The sequence below is a fragment of the Neltuma alba genome, unplaced genomic scaffold (assembly GCF_004799145.2).
Source record: "Neltuma alba isolate B1F8T4 unplaced genomic scaffold, ASM479914v2 tig00010857_pilon, whole genome shotgun sequence".
Classification (NCBI taxonomy): domain Eukaryota; kingdom Viridiplantae; phylum Streptophyta; class Magnoliopsida; order Fabales; family Fabaceae; genus Neltuma; species Neltuma alba.
In genome coordinates, this window is record NW_021635651.1 from 1 (window position 1) to 21,570 (window position 21,570).

The 21,570-nt window shown below is 33.3% G+C and overlaps 2 protein-coding genes across 3 annotated transcripts; both read right to left on the reverse strand.

Annotated features, from left to right (window-relative positions):
* Positions 1-734: 734 nt before the first annotated feature.
* On the reverse strand, positions 735-1,103 carry LOC114759507 (uncharacterized). Its single transcript, XM_028948683.1, has one exon. The coding sequence runs from the start codon at positions 1,101-1,103 to the stop codon at positions 735-737; it is 369 nt and encodes a 122-aa protein (XP_028804516.1).
* Positions 1,104-12,185: 11,082 nt separating this feature from the next.
* On the reverse strand, positions 12,186-17,462 carry LOC114759508 (uncharacterized). Of its 2 annotated transcripts, XM_028948684.1 has the most exons (6): positions 17,385-17,462; positions 16,986-17,029; positions 16,346-16,487; positions 16,157-16,230; positions 15,131-15,275; positions 12,186-13,114 (listed from the first exon to the last, which is right to left on the reverse strand). In XM_028948684.1, the coding sequence occupies exons 3-6, from the start codon at positions 16,484-16,486 to the stop codon at positions 12,212-12,214; spliced, it is 1,263 nt and encodes a 420-aa protein (XP_028804517.1). In that variant the 5' UTR covers position 16,487; positions 16,986-17,029; positions 17,385-17,462; the 3' UTR covers positions 12,186-12,211. The 2 variants fall into 2 exon arrangements, with proteins under 2 accessions (XP_028804517.1, XP_028804520.1); XM_028948687.1 differs by lacking the exon at positions 16,986-17,029.
* Positions 17,463-21,570: the final 4,108 nt, after the last annotated feature.

A 21,570-nucleotide genomic window follows, 5' to 3' on the forward strand; every position in this document is an offset into this window, starting at 1 on the left:
ATGCGGACTGATTCACCTGGAGAGCTGTCCAAGTATGGTTTCTTATACCATTTGCAAGTGACATTAGACAATGGCAACAAAAAACATATGTATATATTCACAACTGTAATCAGTCCATTTACATACGATGACCTTCACCCGAAGAAGCTGTCCGTATTGGACAGGCAGGGGAATCTCCGTTTGCAAGTGAGATTACACAATTTGCAACATACATACAATATTTACAACTAAAAATAGTCCATTTGCATGCGGACTGATTCACCTGGAGAAGCTGTCCAAGTATGGTTTTTATACCATTTGCAAGTGACATTAGACAATTGGCAACATACATATGTATATATTCCACAACTGTAATCAGTCCATTTACATACGATGACCTTCACCCGAAGAAGCTGTCCGTTAGTGAAAGGCACAGGGGGGAATCTCCGTTTGCAAGTGACATTACACAATTTGCAACATACATACAAATATTTACAACTAAAAATAGTCCATTCGCATGTGGACAGATTACAGCCTAACATATCCTGCGACAGCTATAGTCACCTACTGTCATGAAATTTTTCAACTATTGACACCACTATACAAAATATAATCGAACCCCCCCACCAAAAATCAAAATGGGTTGTCTTAGCTACTTCCCCAACAACTCAACAACTACATAGTGGGGCTCATTTATGTGCAAAAGTAGCTGTGTGTTGAACCAAAAAAATGAAAGACCATTTTCAGCAACAAAGTCACCCAGGGTTCGGGTTAGTGCAAATCTTTCTAGTGTGACCAGCTTCACCACATCCTGAGCAATGATACGCTTTCTTCTGCTGGAATTGTGATTCAATCCTCCTACCTCTGGGTCTTCCAGCACGCCGAGTTGTCAATGGTGGTTGTAGGAAGATGGTGGACGAGTAATCTTCATATCGAAGGGAATCTGGCCTAGGGATGTCATGGGTCTCAACTGGAATCATGAGTCTGCCATAAATTTTCTTTTGGGCTGAGAGTAAAAAGCAATCCTCGACATACATATAAGCATTACCATATACCTTCTTGATTGCAGCACACGCATGTGGGCAAGGTAGTCCTGACATTTGCCAACCTTTGTGCAGGTACATTCACGTAACACAAAGATTTACCCGCCACATCTAGGTTTCCCCATCTGACCCTAAAAATTGTTCATTCCATAATTTGCACATCCATTCTTTCTGATCTGGCCACATGATCCATCAACTTTTCCTCTATCTTAGGTCCCACACCATTGCTCCAATTCGTCATGGCTTCTTTGCTGTGGTACATCTTGTTTGCCAATTTTTCCCTGTGCTCATGTATCAAGACAGCTATGTTGTGCTTCCTCTCACCAACAAGCCAAGCATTAAAGGATTCGGCTAGATTTGTTGTGATATTGTCCCACCTCTTGTAAGGAAATTTGCTTTGTGCCCAACGGTCAATGTCTCCATTTGTTTGAAGCCATTGTCCTAATTCTGGACAAAATGCCATTAGCTTTTCCATACTGCAATCAAAGTCTCTATCAAGTCTTGCGTATGCAATAGAATCAAGTAATTTTAGTGCAACTTCCTTTGTCTGTCCGCTGGTCCTCCTCTTTCCCCTGGTTTTCCTTCAAAAACTCAGCACTGTAATTCTCCTTCACATGACGGTAGCAAAAAGCATGTCGATCTCCTCCAAACACGGCTTGCACTGCACCTTTTATTGAGTTTGTTCTATCCGATACTATTGTCACTTCTAATGAGCCCGTAATATCCTTTATGTTACCAAGAAACCATGCCCAGTCATCAAGCGTCTCACCTCCAACAATCGCATATGCAAGTGGGAATAATTCATTATCCGCGTCATACGCTTGTGCTCCCAATAACGTTCCTTTGTACGGACCACTCAGTGGCATCCATCCACATATATACAGGTCTGCCACCTTTCAAAAACCTTCTACACAGCAACCGTATGCAATAAATACAGCTTGAAATCTATTATCTGATGATGCAACCCACTTTGCTACCGTTTCTGGATCACTTTCCTTCAGCCTTTCACATATCCAAGGGATTAGCATATAAGACTCCTGCGGACAACCATGAATTTTTTCCAATGCTTTCTCTTTCGCCCTATATGCTTGTTGGTAGTTGAGCCTCAACCCATACTCTCTTTCCAAATCCCGTCTAATGTCATTTGGAGCTTTGTGCATGCAAGAAATCAACTCATCTATTATGACTGCTGAAGCAAGTTTGCACCTCTTTCTCTGAGGGACAACTAAGTTGTCTTGTGCATAATGCAAGTGTTCATAGTTAAATCTTCTCACAACTAGGAATCCATTATTCTCACCTACACCATATGCTGAAATTTCCCAGGGACAACCCTCTACACAGCACTTCACAATCATCTTATGCCTATCATTCTTTACGTACCGGTAACCAAACTTGTGTGCAAGGCTATACTTATATAATGCCTCTCTAAAATGTTCAGCACTAACAAAGGTTTGCCCTCTTGACATCAACAAATCTGCCCACTTTGATGAATTCATCACCGCTATTGGGGTTGGCAACGTTTCCATACCTACACTTCCTATCAGTGTTGGCACATCTTGTACGGAAGATATGTTTATGTTGTCTGTGTCTAGATCCAATTCCATTGCACATACTGACATTCCACAAGGGCCAACCAAATCATCTAACCTGCATAAACAAATACAGCTATTCAGTATTACAGTTCAATTTATCAAAATTGGACATATTCTTTCTTATCCTACACACAATCTTAATAAAACCAGTTGAGAACAACTTACTCTTGTACACTGTCCAGCTGTGACACTTGTGTGAAGTCTTCCTCATTCTCACAAACATAAACATGGCCACTACTATTGTTGTACTCAATTACTTGTCCAACACCAATATCGTCAACAAGATCCAAGAATGTATCCCGGTCAAAGCTAACTGTGTACTTCTTTTTTTATATTCACGAGTCCCTGGCCACATATCATGAGCTACCATGCATTGTAGTTCTTCATATGTCATCCCTTCTCTAATCAATCTTCCAGTAATGATGCCCCCTTCATAAATGAATTTCCCTTCTGAGGTCTTTACAAAGTGCCCTCTAACATGAAAGATGCAAAATACTTGTTTCCTACTACTGCTAGCCATTTATCCTCTGCTGCTGCACATCATTCAAGTATGACACAACGTACGTTTACATCAGCAATTTGACAATTGACAACAAGAATTAGTATTTCACAACATTATATTGCTTTTTCTCGCACACAATCAGAATTACCAAATTTACCATCGTACTATGTATTTTCACCATTCCTCTGCGCGTCTACCTGTCATATAACCCATTCCAGGCCACACACCCATTTCCCTTTCTTTTTCGCCTACCTATGTTCCTTCAGCAGTGCATTATTCTCAATATGCACCCACTTTTGAAAACATCACAAACACCACATCTTTAACAACTTAAAACAAAAGCATCAGCATGATTTTCTCAAACCATAAAAACCGTAAGATTTGCAACTCACTCCCAACCTACATGCCCATGCACTTAAATACTCATTTCTCTTCCTCATTCACCCATCACAACCCACCTGTGCTAACCGAATCACACCAACAAAACCGAAATTTTAACACAACAAAATCTTACCTCACCACCGCCAACCTGACGCTACTTCCAGAGAACACGCACACTGTAGGGGCACCTTGCGACTTCTCTCTCTTGCCCAACTCTAGCTTGGAGTCCGAAAGACGGCGGAGGGACGGACCGCAAAAGTGAAGCTCCGCCACTGCGTTTTTCTCAGCTCATGGTTGTCAGCTATCTCCCTTCCGCACCGGCGCGCTGCATGGGAGAGGCAGGAAATAACGCCATCTCCCTCCCTTTCCGTCTTTCTTCCGTCTTTTACAAACCCGCTGATAATATGTCTCATTTTCGGAGGAAATAAGTCTTCATTAGGGGCAGTGGCGTCATTTCGCTTGTGAATTAATATCAGATTGGCCCCTTGGTCCTGCAGTGAGATTTCAGAATGTTTTGGGGGCTCTTTGAAATTTTTGTCTTCTGCGGTCCTACAGTGAAATTTTCCCATCATCTATGTGTAAACGATGGAGCCAGCATTGGATTTCCGTTAAAAGTGATAAGAGTGTCCTTCCCAAAGTTTGCTGCAACATTATTGTTGTTCGTGAAAAATGCGTCTTTTCGATTCATGAAAAGCTGCTTCCCGGTGCAATGCACATGGATGCCTCAAACTGTACTTTTGTCACCAACCATAATATTTTTTCCGGTTCAAAATAAAAAATAAATTTATCTATTTATATTTATAAAAAAAAAATAGTTAAAATTAGTTTAAAATAATAAATATATAAAATATATATTTTTTAAAATATATCCTTATTAATAAAAAGAATAAATAAAATATAAATAAATGAATCAAAGAGCAAAGAGAATATATAAAGGTAAAATGAAAAAAAATTTCATTAAATACTTAGATAAAAATGATATTATTCTATCTTATATAAAAAAAAAAAGAATCAAGTCTTGCCAACAAAGTTTAACTTGTATTTTGAACCAGAGGTAATAGTAGTTAGGGTTAAATAGAAGATACTTTATTCTTGAATTTGATTAAAAGTTCAAATCTTATTAATAAAAAAGACTTTTCTCTATTAAACTTAACAATTATTGAATGTAATATAATATTCTAATGCTCTCTCACTCGTATTTTTACAAGGAACGATTGATCAAATCACATTAATTTAAAAAGTTGATTTAAATTGGTTAGAGAAAATAAATGCGAAAAAGCCGTAATTTTTCTAAGAATATCCTTATTTATAAGAGAGAAATTATATTAGAGTGAATAAGAAATTATTGAAACAAGAAAAATTGTGAAAGAGATAAAATGTGTGGTGGAGAGGGTGCTTTGAAAGTCACTGTGATAGTAAATGTATTAACATTAAAATGAGAACGAGAACAAAATAGAAAGTTAATCAAAAAAAATTGAGACATGCTCTAAATGTTTCTTATAAATAGGAACAACCCATAGATAATAGTTACTCTATTCTGATTCTTATTATAAGCTTTAAATAATCGATTTGTAGATAATATATTGTTTTAAAATTACTTAAAAGCAATAAATAGGTTAGGAATACACTTTAGTTTTCAAATAAGCCATTGTAATAAATGAGGAAAAAATAAAAGAGAACATGTGGAAAAATATAATAAGAGAGAGTATGACAAATAAGAAAGAATAAATAATTAAGGGTAAAATTAAAAAAAAATGCAATAAATATTAAGACAAATCCAAATTAAAATTTGTAAATGAACTACATCTACTCTTGAATTTAAAACTTATAAATAGGATTGGAGGGATTATTTCTTTAAAAAAAAAACAGAGACAAGTAAATACTCTTTCTAATCCTATATGTAAAAGTTAGTTAAAATTTTTTTAGTTATAAATATAAAATATCAGTTTATTTTTGTTTTTATATTAATAATCATCTAACGACCCCCAATAAGTTCTCCCCTGGTAACAATAACGAAACAAAACAATATTATTGTGATTCTATTTGAAAGTATTTTTAGCTTGTTTTATCAATGAGGGAAAACTTCAAATCTCATTAACTTTATTTTAAAATTTGATAAACTTTTTAACTTCAAATTCTTATTTAATGAATACGCTTTTCAATAAAATAAAGTTAACAAAAATATTTTAATAACATGACTTATAAATAGGATAAAAAAAAGCCTTTTTCTCTATTCATAAAGAGGACCAGACCAGATGAGTAATTCAAATGGAGCCATATATTTTAACTAACTTTTATATTTAGAATTTAATGAGTATTTTCTCTCCTGTCTTCTTTATGAGCTTTTGGTAAGTACCTTCCTCGAGTCTCACCTTCCTCACGTATCTTCACTACTTTTCTTTAGCTTGGAGTTTCTTTTTTCCTTTCCCATAACAAACGAACTTCCTTTATTAAAAGCCTTCAAATCAGATTTTCTCAATTATACATGAGACCAAATTGCGTTCGCTTCTTTTATCATTGTCGCAGTTTCGAATAATGCTTAGTTGCTCATTATATATGACCTCTGGTCTTTAATATAAAAGTTAGTTGACTAATTTGAATAGATTAAAAAAGCTAGTTAAGTTAGTTATTTGTAATAAATAAGTGTTGTCTTTTCTAAAATATCCTTACTAATCAAGTGTATTTGACTAGAAATATCATTGTTATAACTTATAAGGATCACTTTGAGAAAAAATAGATAAATATGAAAGACAAAATGGATTGGAGTCTTATATTTAAGACCAAAATAAAAGGCAAACAAACTTTTATATTAAGGACCTGATATAGTAATATTGAAATGGCAACAAAATCACATGATTAAATTCTAATAGAAAGAGATAGCAAATACTCCTCTTGTCCTTAATATAATTAATTTAGATAAATTAAACAAGCTAAATAAATTATTTAATTATAATAAATATGAAACAATCTTTTTAAAATATCTGTATATATAAGTTTAAATTATATGTCAATTTATAAATTAGATAATTAGGTTAAGGAAAAAGATAAATATCAGAAATAAAATTCATTAAAATCTTACATTTAAGGTGAAAATCAACTTGTGTGTTATTTAAATATGTGTGTGTGTGTGTGTGTGTGTGACAATTTTTTCCTTTTTTCCCCCCTTGTTTTCAATTGCAGTTTTGCTTTCATCTTTCTTCTCGTCCAACGCATCTGTTTAGACTTTAGATCCCCAGTCGGTTGTCGGTTATACAAATATAATATATATATATATATATACACACACACACACATATATATGTATATATTCTGTGTGTGTTGGCGGATTTTTTTTAATGTCGAATTAATCATGTCCTGTTATTGTGGGGATATTTCTTCAACTGGATGAACACAAAGTTGGCAATGATGTGGATTATTGGTATATAATTTTTTTATTAATTCAAACCATGATCTTCACATCGATGGAAAAATAATTATTAAAAAAGTTGTTGCGGGAAAACTTGTGTGTGTTGGTGTGTGGTTATACATATAACTCTTCACACGCACACACACACATTATAGTACTTTGGAGACAAGAGACTTGTACATGATTATATTGAATTTCATCCCTTTTTTGCACCATGAGTTTTATTTTCTTTAATGAGAACAAGAAATTTGTAATTGTCTATGAAAAACGTGGTTTTGATCATCAAAAAAAAAAAAAAGAAACATTTTAAAAAATCACTTTTTTCACACCTATCCTATCCATCCTCGGAGGGATTCATTCACACAAACCCAAGAACAACACTTCTGCACTTTCCCTTTAGCTACTCCATTAGAATAGTGAGGTGATGTCGTTTGAACCAAAGGTCATTCGCCAAAAGGAAAAAAAAAATCCCTTTTTACAACAATCCAATATATATCTCTACCAAACAAGGTTTTTTTTGGAAAAAATATTGTAATTAATCATCGAAAGTTAATTATGTCAACACGCAAAGATTTTTTTTTTCTTTCGTAGCCTAAAGTCCACTAAGAATAAATAATGCAACCCACACGTTTATTCACTAAGTCCAAAATGTTTGCCTTATTTAGAAAAAGAAAAAGAAAAAGAAGTCCATAATGCTTTGACTGTTATGTGAAACATAAATAATAAACGTGAGCCATGTCCAAAGTTTTTTTTTTTTTTTACACAGGCACATATTCTTTCGCCATATGTAAAAAAAATTACTCTTAGAGGGAGTTTGGCAAACCCCTAAAACACTTAAAAAAATGTTTTTATTCAAATCAAAATAAATTTTTTTTCATAAATTTGTCTCCTAAAATTATTTCTGAAAAACTAATTCAAACACACTCTTTTACAATTCTATTTCTACTTTATCTTTCTGCTTTGTAAAACTCTCGTTTTCTTGATATTATTTTGTCTTACCCTTAACACTGTTTGATATATATATATATATATATTTCATGATAACAAACATGAAAGCTATTAATAATAACTATATGGAATAAAGATTTTATAATAAGTGCATTGTTTCATAGCAAATATAGAATGATAAATATGTGGAACAATATATTAAAAGTGATTAATTAATAAGGTGAGTATACAAGTATTCTTGAATCGAAGAATAAGAATTCCTTGGAAAAGATGAGTAGTCAAATAAGTAAAGCTTGGTAGATTTCAACAAAGTTTTCCAGAAACTATTTTTCAATACAAGTATAAACGAATCCTCTTTTAGTTGTGGAATAAGATTTTCTAGAGAGCACAAACCAAAAGCGAGAGGAAGAACACTCTAAATGATGAATAGCATTAAGTAGAAGAATGTTGAAGTTCTTGGGTACAGCGGTTTCTTTTTCGTGTTGTGTTTTTTCTCCCACTATTCACAGGTAGTCTGGTAATAACATTGATTTGGGTGATTTTCCAATGGGGCTTGACCTGTTGGTGGAAAATTATTGGTTTTTAGTTTTTTGTTTCATCTTTTTTTAACGGGAAAATGACACATAAAGAAGCTTAAAAATATGAAATGTCAATTTGGAAAGCTAAAGAAATGTAATTACAGAGAGGGAACTCCTTCCCAAATTGGAATTTTGAAATTTAGTAAAATGACAAGAATGCCTTTTGCCTTTTTTTTTTTAAAGACCTCAGCCCCTCACCGGTGACCGGCGACTGGAAGCCACCATCGACAACCGGCGGCCGCCTCTGGCCACCAATGCCGGCCACCAGTGTGGTGGCTGTAGGTGAAGTTTTTTTGTGACACTATTTTTTTTGAATGGGATAATATTGGTTCAAAATGGCGAGAGTGGGATTTGATCCCACAACCCCTTGGCCACTTGGGCCAACAAAAAGAAAAATAGCGATTGGGTTATCAAAGATTTCTTAACTTTATAATGCAACCAAAAATATAAGTTGACTCTTTTACTGTGACTCTAGCTGGTGACAATAATTTACCTAAGGATGACAAGTCTTAATTGAAATAACAAGTCTAAATTTGATATTAACAAAGCAACTTTTCCTTATACATAACAAGTAGTAGCATGTACATTAATTAAAAATGACCATAATTTATTTTAAAATGATACGTCTTTACTTGAAAATGACAAGTCTAAACTTGATATTAACAAAACAACTTTTCCTTATACATAACAAGAAATAGTATGTACGTTAATTAAAAATGACTATAATTTATTATCAAATGCTAAAATACGGAATTAACATATTTTCATTTAGAGCTCTGAGAGAAAACTCCCTTTCTCTGTACTTCAAACACTATAACATATGTTTTTGTAAGATAGAGAGGAGAGTTTTCCAAACGTGCTTAAGATTCATCTATCACTTCTTTAAGAGAAGAAATATTCAATCTTTATTATCATTATCAGATTGTATCCTTACGGTGTGTAACGGGAGTATTTACATCAATGTGAGGTTGCTGTTGAATAGACTGATTAGTCTAAGGATTGTAAGTGGTGTCACAAGTGCCCAGATCAAACTTGTGGTTGTAGTGGTTCTCAAGTACTCGTGTTAAACTTGAGGGAGATAGTGGATTGAAAATTTCAGGAGGAGTCTGGGAACTAGATGTAGGTCAGTGAGGACCGAACCAGGATAAATCACAGTTTGCATCTTCTCTTCCTTTACCTTGTTATATTTCCAACTAAACTATTTTACTGCTGTGATTATGCTTATGTTAATTCATTGTTTTTATACTCAGAATTTCTTATGAATTTCATTATATTGTGAAAAGGTTTTTAATTTTAATTAACACCCAATTCAGCCCCTCTTGGATGATCAGCCATTCTTACAGTGATAATTGTGAATGTTATGATTTTTGCAAGTAGGCACTTACTTGACACCTCCTAAGCACTTACTTGTATGCCTAATGAATAGGATTGTTGGTTACTGAGGCTTTTGTCTCACCCATGGTTTAATATTTTCAAGTAATAGCTTTAGGGTTGGTCTGTCAGGGAAGGCGATAGAGCTTAGCTATCAAGTTTATCTTGCATAGCTTCATTTTTGTCATGAGATGAGTATTTGTATCTTGTCACATATAGTTCTTTTTGCATACTCTGATTTATCTAAGACTGATTATTCTAGTTACATTTGTTGCCAGATTGCATCTGGTAGAAGACTAGAGGTTTCTAGGGGTACTTGCTTGTGTTTGTGAGTCGTGGATCCATAATAACTTTTGAAAGTAGTTGATTACTGTTGGTTTGAAAGAATTTTGTAGAGAAAATATCATGTTATGGGCTTAGAGTTAAATGTGACGTTTTGGGCTTCCAAGACCTAGTTATTGTGAAATATTATTAATTATGGTTTTCATACAATTTATTTAGTAAAACTTTTATAATTATGATATATATTTTGAATGAGTAGTTGAAGTCTTTTATATTATGGTTAACATTTCTAGCGAATCAAATTTCTTTTTATAACCATGGTAGCCTTTTCAAAATTTATACTAAGATTCTTTTCCAAATCGAACCTATCCACTGACGGTTTACCAATCGGGCTAGTCCAAACCGATTTTTTGTTCACTGTGTAATATACCTCATGTCCTTAATATAATAACTAATTTAACTTTTAATTTGATTTTAAATATAAGTTCTCAATCTACTATTTTTTCTCTTATATTTATTCATTTTTTTAAAGATAGTACTTGTAGTTGTACTAATTATACATGTTAAATGATTAATCAAATGAAAATTAATTAGCAAGGGTATTTTAGGCAAGACAACACCTATTTATTACAAATGACTAACTTAACTAATTTTTTTTAATTTATACAAATTAGTCAACTAACTCTTATATTAAGAATCGAAGGTAGTAGTATGTATTTTTGGTTAAATGAACGTAACTGCTTAATAATATCTTCCTGAATTAAAAAAAAATACATATCTTAAAAATATCTTGAAATTTGAGCATTATTGTAACATTCTGAATTTCTAAATCCTGGCCTAAAATATAATACTAGTTTCAGGTTTAGAGTAGACTTTGGAGGCCGTGAAAAATATTTTCTCTTTAGTCTTAAATGTAAAAGATAGATAAAAAAATAGTTAATTTAATTTTGTTTGTTATAAATGTGTTTCTTTTGTTAAAAAAGTATTGATTTTTTTAAACTATTCTACTTAATTATTATTCCTATTAGTAGAAATTACATTTAATACATCAATAGGGAGAGTTTTGAGGGGGGAAATCACAAATTTAAGAAACAAAATGAATTGATATTTTATATTTATAATTAAAGTTACCAATAGTTGGTTTTTATATTTAGGACAGAGGGAGTAATAAATATAAAAGCAGTTAACAATAACAATGGAATAATTATTTTATAAATCAATTCAATTAGTTTTATTGAGGATTAGAATCTCCAAAAGCACTTATTCCACCTAATTTAAGACAAAAAATTGTTTTTGAAAAATTCTACGGCTATTTCAAAAAAAAAAACCCTTAGATTGTTTCAAAGCAAATATAGAATGATAAATGCGGAACAATAAATGTTCGATGTTTAATGTACACATTGATTATGAGAAAAATTGATTAAAAATATAAAATTTTAATATACTGTGATATTTTTTATGATTAAAATCTTAACCGGTCAAGTTCACTCTTAACTCATCAACATTGATTTGAGAAAAATGTGTTTTTGCCTTTTGTGAAAATCTTAAATAGTTAAACTTCAATCTTAATGCGTCACCATTGAGTTTCATGAAAAAGTTGCTGTTCTGGTTTAAACCATAAAGCATTAACTTTAATCTCACCCTTCAAGTGAAGTCGCATGTGATATTATCTTAAAACTAATAATCTTAACGAATCAACTGAAATATAATAATACCATGCACAAAACGCATTAAGATCTAAAGTACCACTTTGGTTCTTAATATAAATAATTTCTAACTCATTCTTGTATACCGACTAATGCATTAAATTGGCAAGAATTTCTGATTTTATCCTCATTGAAGTTTTCTCTCTCTCTCTACAGTTACAAATCATTCTTATATCTCTTCTTTCTTTTTTTCTTTTCAGTGAGAATTAAATAAGGATAACATCCAAAAAAACAAATATTAAATATACTATAAGTGACTTATATTTAAGACCAAAACTTCCCCTTACACGTGAGGATCAGAGTTGTATTTTTACTTGGGAGATTAAAGCTAAGAAATGAAATAAATACAGTACAAGACAAATCAACTGAATTCTACTTAACATTAAACCCCTTACCTCCAAAATACATGCCAAAAACACGCCCCTACTTCAAATTAGAAATGCTCCTGGTTATCCTCCTGAAGCCAAAGTTAGCAACATCCTCTGATTTCTTTTGCTTGGGAACGCTTGACCTAAGGTATTTTTTCTTTTTCTCCGAGGAATCTGGGGCTCTATTGGTTCTTTTTCCAGGAAGGCCTTCACTTCTTGACTTGAAGGAATTTATATTTTTCCCAGGCTGAAGACCAAGGTTCGGATTTTCACCTTGTGCTTCAAGTACAACATTTGAGACGCCATTTTCAATATTGTGCATCTGATCATCTTGAGATCTTCCAGCTGGATGACTCATTTTAGAAATGCTTCTGGTTATCCTCCTGCAGTAGACCTTACCAGCATCCTCTGATTTCTTCTGCTTATGAACACTTGATCTTGGGTTGTTTTTCATTTTCTCTGAGGAATCTGGGGTTTTATCGGTTCTTTTTTCGGGAAGGCCTACACTTGACTTGAGGGAATTCATATTCATCCCAGATTGAAGACCAGAGTTTGGATTTTCACCATATGCTACAAGCATAGCATCTGAGAGGCCATTTTCAATATTGTGCATCTGGTCACCCTGTAGGTTAGATGTCCCGAGAACTGTATCCCCCGCACCTTGGCATCCCTTGGTGTTCATTCTAATGTTTCTTTCCCTGTTACAACCAGGCACAGATTGCTCTGAAATATTCTGCGGAGATGTTCCTACTGAATCATTTAACAATTTATTCAGCAGCCAAGAACAATTCAGATCTCCTTTATTGGTTAAAAGATCCACGATCTCGCCAGCATTCTTCAGTAGATTAGTACTTAAATCGTCAGCCGCAGTATTCTCATTGTTATGTTTTCCGCCAACAGCAAAAGATATGTACTCTTCCCAGTCATGTGGAAATCCCAACTGGAAACGTCTGCATACCTGCAACAAGTTCGAAGGATCAAAGGAAATTATCTGGGCAATATTGATAAAAAAGTCATTGAACATCTCGTAATTCCTCAGTAGTCTTGTTATTAATTATTGACCATCCAGATAAATCCCATTAACTTAATATGTTGGAGTGATATGGGAAAGGGATGCTACATAAAAATAGACTATATGTTTAAGACAGCTATTCTAATTATAATTTAACATACCATACAATCCCGTTAAGAGGAAAGGTTTAGTAATTATAATTTCAAGTGACATTTAGTGTGTCGATGTCTTGCGTTTTCAAGTTATTTCCTCGGACAGTAATTTTTTTCAATACTTGAAAGCCCATCTTGATAAAACACATCAGGATTCAAATATATCACACACACACACACTCTCGTCACTTGTTATACCCAATTATATTCTGAAAGAGTCCTTGGGGGCTTGGAAATTAAGTTCCCATGTACCAGGTAGAAAAACGATTGAATGTGCGTGGTTCAAGGTGTGTAATCATGCAAAGTAACTTAAAGATAATAATGATATTTTATTAACCATGGGCATTATCTTCAAGTGTATAATTTTATTATGGGGAAATCGTTTGCTCAATAAAAATGAGCCACAGAACTTTCATGCCTGGCATATAAGAAAAAGAAGATACAAGGAGTTTTCTATTCTATAGCACGTAGAAGGGAGAAAACTCCATTTAAACAAAGTGATTATCTTATCCAATTCTTTCTAATAGTATGAAATCTCCACAGATACCAGAACTGAAATGTAGGAACAAAAAATTCAGCTCACAAATCAAAAAACCCACTGCCATAGCTAAAATACTGGAACAAGGCTTCTCAGCCTAGAAACGATATAGTATGAGTAATCAAGTTTGCATCACAACATAGTCTAAGTCGTATAAAAACTTATTGTTTGGGTGTTGTACATGAATTGAAGAAAAATAAACTGTGAATTCCATAACATTAAAAAAAATATATATATCTAGAAGGCGTTCCTCTACCAGGACAGGCAGCCACGCAGCTGTTCTCACTGTTCACCCTAATCCAACCCCATGACTTGGAAAGTATATTTGGAAAACCATTACTAAATTATCTTTGCTTTTAAAAGTATCTAGATAAAATTCAACACCATAGACGAGGATCCACAAAATTACAAGTAGCATCAGATCCAAAAAATCTGATAAGAACAAGACAAAAGCAAAGAAATTATTCATACCACTGCTAAAAATCCCTTAACTCTTAGGAAAGTAACACTCCCCCATTAGAACCTTCCTTGGCATTAGTGTCGCCAAGAAGAAACCATTCATTTGTCAAATGAACATCATCTCATTCAGTCGCATTGACAACCAACCCTGGGCAGTTTTTCATTTGCTAAATAAAGATTATCTGTCACAAAAAATGACCATTATCTTATCGTTTTGCACTCACAGATAACCTTGATATAACTATATGCATTGTCATAAACTGTAGTCACCCTCAGGCTACCATTTGCAGAAACTCTGTATATTCCGTAACTTACAGATGACAGGGTGCTCTATCATTGGCTAGCACCCAGTTCGTGCACCTTCCTGAGAAAAAGGTTGGTCTAAACTCACAGAAGATAAGGTGCTTTATGGCTAGAATACATAAAGTAAATCTCAACCTCAGAAAAGGTTGGTCTCAACCCTTAGATGCTAAAGCGCTTTATAATTGGCTAGAATCCTGTAAGTGCATCTTCCTGAGAAAAGCTCGGTCTTAACCCATGGAGTCAGAAAGTTATAATATTCTCTGCATGGGAAGGGGCTTAAAAATTATACATTAGGATTTTCAGAACGCAGATACACTGTTATGCTAACAAGTAAAGACTTCATGCTAGCACAATAGTCTTCCCATGTTGATATTATTCAAAGAAACTGTGCCAAACAAAATTAAACATTTATCCGGGCATCATGCCAACAATGATATTCAAAATTGTAAAGTCAACAGTTTCTATTATCAGGTGAAAATAACAAGAAATATCAAATGAAAGTCTACATACCTCAAATGAAAAGCCATTTTCATTTGTGCGAGACTTGTTTATGAAACCGGTGATAATAAATGTGATCCCTTCTTGCGTTTCAAGCACATTGGTCTCATGTCTCTTTGCAATAGTTGAAGAGGAAATGACTCTTTCCCCAAGCCTCCTGTAGTAGAGGGGAGAAACAAGAAGCTTTGTAAAAACTTATGAAGCAAATGACTCAGATGCTAGTATATGGAAATGGCATAATCATGATACCCAAAAATAGCTGCACCACCCATACTTTCAGTACAGGCACAAAAAATGATAGTGATCACAATTTAACCTAACAGAACAAGTCCAAATCGTTTGCAACTACATTCATAGAACCATATTTCATAAGATCTATTTTATGATATTACTCTAAGACTTAATCCAATAAAATTACAGTAATTGGAATTTTAACAAAGCATGTAAAATATATTTTTCTTTTACGACATTACACATTCTTCTGGCCCGTTCATCGCCATGAAAGGAAAAAATTTCATCATGCTGCAATTTGATGGGCCTAGGGGGTTGTTGGGCTGAGTTGATCAAAGGAGGACTAAGAGGGGAGACTAACATAAGGAAAGACAGCCCATGACTATCACAAGCAATGAGGGGCAGATTGGCAGAATGGTCACATTAGGGGGGTAACAAACCATCTGACAATGTCAGAGTAGTGGAGAGAGCATAAGGGGATGACAGCTAAAACACAAGAGAGAGTTTATGAAACATTACAGAGGAAAGAAAAACAAATGCATGATACTCACACAATATAACTCTCCATTCTACACACAGAGCTCCACTTGGGCAAAAACTGCAGCACCCTATTTTTCTCAAGATTGTGGTTACTCTAGTCTGTTTCATTTCCAAAAATAACAGTATAACTTATCAGTCCAGGTAGAGTTCCTAGGTTGTTTCCCTTTTCCAAAAATTTCACCTTTGAAGACATATACTCCTCAAAAGCATACACATACACACGCAAACGCAAACAAATATATATAAAGAGTGAAATTAATCCCTTACTCCATTGAAGCAACTCCTCCCACAGCTAAACCTTTTCCTTGAGGTTTCACCAGCCACCAATCATGTAAGAAAATCTTGAAAAATGAACAATAAATAATTAGGAATCCAAAACACAAAAAAGCAAAAGGAAAGGTAAGAAAGAAAACAGCTTCTTAGTATATTGCACAAGTGGAAATAGATCGTTCATACAGTTTTGTATTGTGAGGAGGAAATGCTCTTCTTGTTAGAGATTGGGGATGTAGTTGCATGGGCTTTAAGGCTTGAGCCTGAATCCAAATTAGGCGATTTTAATGTAAACACAGGCAGATTCGGAATTCTCTTCCTCACCATTCTGAAGTAAAGAACAGAACAAATTCAGGCGTAAACAGAAATTCCGTTTATTGAAATATTAAAAAAAAAAATCAATTCAATTCCAATTGAACAACCTGAAGAGACAGAATAAATAAGGATACAACAGAGCCAAACAAAAAATGAAGAGACAATTAGTCGTGGAAACAATGCAGTATCGCTTCCTGTATAAAATTCTAAATGTTTATCATTGGACCCACAAAGCTTGAAATCCAGAATTCCTTCCATCCTGTACAGTTTCTGTGATTAACACATTGACTTACAATGCCTAAAGACGATTCAAAATAAAAAGGACGAACCTTATAAAGCTTAGTAAACATTTCCATGTCCATTTTGGCTATAATAATTAAATTGTAGTTCAAAGAAGTTGAAGGAAAAGGCAAAAGTTAACACTTGAAAACTGCAGGTTGCATTATTGCGAATCACATATTAGAACACTCAAAAGAACTATGCATCAAATAAAAAAGCAATTGCAAATTACCTTGAATTGTAAATCAACAACAAGATGACATTGTCAGTGAACAGCTGCAAATAGACCAAACAATGAAAGCAGATTGATACTTCGAGCTCAGCATTTCAGTGTTGAGATATTCATGAGAGAATCAAATGTTAATATTCCAAGATCCTAACTATGCCCAAATTCAGCAAAGTATTTTTTTTTTTTTTTAAAAAAAAGCAACTCTCCAGGCTTCAGACCATCGTATCTTTCTCCTATCTAAATGCCGGAATAATCCAAAATAACTCATTTCCACAAACCACCAAATCAATTCACGAAAGAATACAGTGAAGAAGGGAGACCTAAAATCATTTCCTCAAGCACGACAAGGAAACAAAGAGGGGAATGGGGCTGACAGAAGAAGAGGGAGAAAGGAAGTCTTACTGGTGTGAGTGAAATCGGGATTCGCCCTCAACAATCAATATTGTGTGCCAATGCTAACAGCGAAGCAAGAGAGAAGCAGAACGGGGTGCGACGAGGAGCAGAGAAAGCCTGACCCGCGAAAGAGCGCGAGGGAATGAATTGGCTGGTTGGCGGGAGAAAATAAAGAAATTTGCCTTACAGGGAAAAGGTACCCTGTGTTCGGTTGGGAGATGGAAGGGGAGAGGAGGGAGCAGAGGTATTTCCAAACTGGTTTAATTACATCTAACATTTTAAAATATTTTTTTAATTATATCTAATACTGTGAAATAATTTGTGATGAATTTTTTCAGATAGCATTTTAAAATATTTTGTGATACAATTTTATTTCAAAAGTAATTATACTTTTAAAATATCATTTTATGAACAATTTTAACTTTGTCATTAATTCTCCTAAAAAACCGTTAAATGATGTATAGCAAGCAACAAGTATTATAAATTATTTAAGACCAATGATTTTAAAATTAAAAAGCTAAAAATATACTTTTTAAAGTTACAAGATTAAACTGAAACTTTATATAAAATTAAAGGATAAAATATATAATTTAGCTTTTATATATAAGTGTGTGTGTGTCTATTATAGCATTACACATTCTTCTCGTCCTTTCATCACCATAAAAGGAAAAAAGTTCCACCATGCAGCAATGTGATGGGCCTAGGGGGTTGTTGGGCTGAGTTTATCAAAGGAGGGATAAAAAGGGGAACCATCAGACAAGTAGAAGGCACGCCAGCTCATGAGCACAGTGAGCAATGTGGAGCATAATGGCACAATGATCAAAGTAATTAAGGGTGTAACTAATCGGCAAACACTCTTAGAGCATGTTTGGCACAAAGCATTGAAAATAAAATATAAGATTAATATTAAGATTAAGAAAACACATTAAATGAGTGTTTAGTATGACAAATTGTTTAATATTTGATATTGAGCAAACTCATGTAGGTGAGATCAAGAGATATCACTTCTGCATGTGGTACTCTCCAATTCCAAGTATATGAATTTGTCTAATTCCAAATATTAAGTAATCTCTTATATAAATACTTTTGTTATATCGATTTTTTCAATCACAAACCTAATTTTTACCTTTTATTCTCAGTGATTCATACCAACGAGACTTTAGAGTATTGGAGGGAGCATAAGGGGATGACAGACGAGGCAATTAAGGAGATTAGTGTGTCTGTGAGGAGAGCCTCTGGAAAACCAGAATGAGAGGCTAAAACACTCATAAGAGGGAGTTCATGAAACATTTCAAAGGAAAGAAAAAAAGAAACTCATGATACTCATATGATGTAACCCTCCATTCCACACACACAGAAGGGGCCAACTGCGGTACTCCGAAGTCTATTTCATTTCTATAACTTATTTCCACAGGTGGTTTGTCTTGATGGTGAGGAAATGATCTGGTTCTTAGTTTGTATGTTGCCTACTTTTCTGGTCTTATTTATAAGGTAAAGAGAGAAAATATTTTTTGATCCTATTTATAGAGCATTGAGAGAAATTTTTGAATGGATGTACAATTTTACCTTCTCATTTATTATTGTGTTGACTTTGTTTTTATGAGATATCACTCTGTTCCTTATTATAGGCCACTTGTACTGTAATATCCTAAATTAATTTTTAGGATTTATGTAAAAATATATAATAATATTTTATTATAATATTTAAAAAAATTCAAAAAAAATATTTTATTATTATAATAAAATAATAATATTTTAATATATTAAAAAAAAAAAGTCACAACTTTCCACCGAATTCGGTGGAAAGCTGAAACGTTGAAAAGGGAAGGAAGAAAATGGGGGGAGAGGAATTTAATGAGGGAAGAAAAAAAATGAAAAGTAGTTGGGGAAATGAAGAATAAGAGAGGAAGAGAGAGCTAAAGTGTGTGAGAGAGAGGAGCATACCGGTGAACCAGAGGGCAAGCTTTGAAGATATTTTAGGTACATAAAATTATTTCTTTTTATCAAACTTTCTTTATAAATATTTCCTATATATTTTAAGCTTCCTATTTACATTATTATTGTAGTTATTAGAGAAAATTTTAAGACTTATATATGATCTACGTATTGAGTTTTGACAAAAGATGACTATAGAAATTTAGAAGTGAATGAGTTGTTAATTTTAATCGGTTAGATTTGTCCATTTGTTAGTTTTTAGTATTTAAATTAGTTTTTCTAGTTGAAAAATCTGTTATATATGATTTATAGTATATTTTTACCGATTAAATTCAAGTTAAGTAATTTATTTGGGTTGTTTGGCATATTATTAAGATTTTAATCGATTTAGTTTTATTTATTGGGTGACTGGAGGTTTTAAAATAATTATTGTAGCTAAAAAGTTTATTATTTGTGGAAATATATATGTGTGGTAGTTATACCATTAAAGTTTTTGATCAGATTATTTATTTATAAATACTTGAAGTATTATTGAATTTTTGATAGTTTGATTTTGAGGTTTAAATTAAAATGAAATTTTTTTGAATTTAGAACATAATAATTTTATATTTAGAAATTGTGGAAAATCCTTTTTATTAAGGTAAATAATTTGGAGGTGGTAAATAAATAATTTGGGTTGTTAGAAATTTTAAGTTGTTTCTAAAATACTTAATAATTTTTGGGTTATGAGAGTTGCGGGAATTTAGAATAAAAATTTAATTAAATTAGAAATTTAACTAATATAAAGAAGTGTAATTAATTAATTAGTTTATATTAATATGTGTTTATATTAATTGTGTAGATTAATTATTGGTTGAGCGAAGGATTGACTTTGTGGTAATCTTTAGTATTGTTTTGGCGAGAGGTAACCACTTTCCACTTGTTATATGTGCTAATATGTTGTTTATGAGTATTTTGCTATTTTGGTATAATGATTTGTTATTTGAAACTCAGTAGATAAATTATATCTTTTGAGCTATGAAAATTATCTTGTGGGATTTTTGGAATTGTGATTGAGAAATTTGGAAAAGATATATGATTTATATCTTATGGATTATACTGGAAAAAGATTGAGACATTTTTGTTATATTGTGAATGGTTAGTTGTTATTTGGATTTTGGATTGAGCGCTATCCTACCACGTGGTAAGGTCGCCATTGGTGCACATTGGTTGGCTTCTTCCTTCGTCCCTAGAGTAAGGGATAGACCCTTGTGGCTTTTTATTCGTCCCCCAAAGTGTGGGATAGGCCTATAATAAGGGATGAACCTTTGTGAATACTTAATCGTCCCCCAAAGTGTGGGATAGGCCTATAGGTCGGTTTGATCCCTTATAGTGAGGGATAGACTTATGTGGCTTGTGTGTTAGCCCTCTTAATGAGAGTTTGGATGATTGAGATTATTTGAGTATACATATGTGTATTTTCATTGGTATATAGATATTGAGGTTTAATAATTATACCACTTGACACCTCACGAGCACATGTTAGTATGTATGATGAGTTGGAAAGTTGGTTACTGAGGTGTTTGTCTCACCCCGTGGTTTAACATTTTCAGGCGATAGTTCAGGTGGTGGCCCATCAGAGAAGGCTCCGGAGGCATAGTGTGCTGTTATAGCTTGTATAGCCTCCCTGCTTTTATTCTATGTGCCGACTTGTTATATATTGCCACATAGGGCTCATCTACTATCATGATGTAAAAGAATACTTTTAATTACTACTATCTGGTATGATAGGGCCGCGATGAGGCTCGAGACATCTTAGACTCTGCATGTAACGCTCCTTTGAAAGTGTTAACTTTTGACTAATGAGCTCTATAGTTTATATTAAACTGATTTATCAGTTCGTACGTTTGAAAATTTAAGATTGGTTTGGGCTAATGGTTGAATGATATTTCTAGGACTTTGAAAGTCCAAGGCCCAAGTGAACGATTGATGTGGCTCGTAATATAAGTTTATTTCTTTTAACCATGATAGCGATTTTAAAATTTTAAGGTTTCTTCTTTTCTATCATGGTTAATCATTAGAATAAATTGAAAATTTTGATCTAAATGGGTTTTAAAGGAACCGTTGTCACATGTACCCTAAAAGTTTGTTTCAAAATATAAGTCACTTGTAGAATAATTAATAAGCTTTTTCTAATTTTACCCCTATTAATTTAATAAAAAAATTAATTAATCTCTCTCTCAACTTTTTATTTCCTATGCAATCCATCCCCTCCCCCCCT

Excerpts from the sequence above, each read along its gene's own strand:
- LOC114759507 (XM_028948683.1), bottom strand. The coding sequence starts at position 1,103 with ATGTACCTGCACAAAGGTTGGCAAATGTCAGGACTACCTTGCCCACAT.
- LOC114759508 (XM_028948687.1), bottom strand. The coding sequence starts at position 16,486 with ATGGTGAGGAAGAGAATTCCGAATCTGCCTGTGTTTACATTAAAATCG. Across the intron at positions 16,231-16,345 it reads CCTCCTCACAATACAAAACT|ATTTTCTTACATGATTGGTG; the intron begins GTATGAACGATC and ends TCATTTTTCAAG. Across the intron at positions 13,115-15,130 it reads AAAATGGCTTTTCATTTGAG|GTATGCAGACGTTTCCAGTT; the intron begins GTATGTAGACTT and ends AACTTGTTGCAG.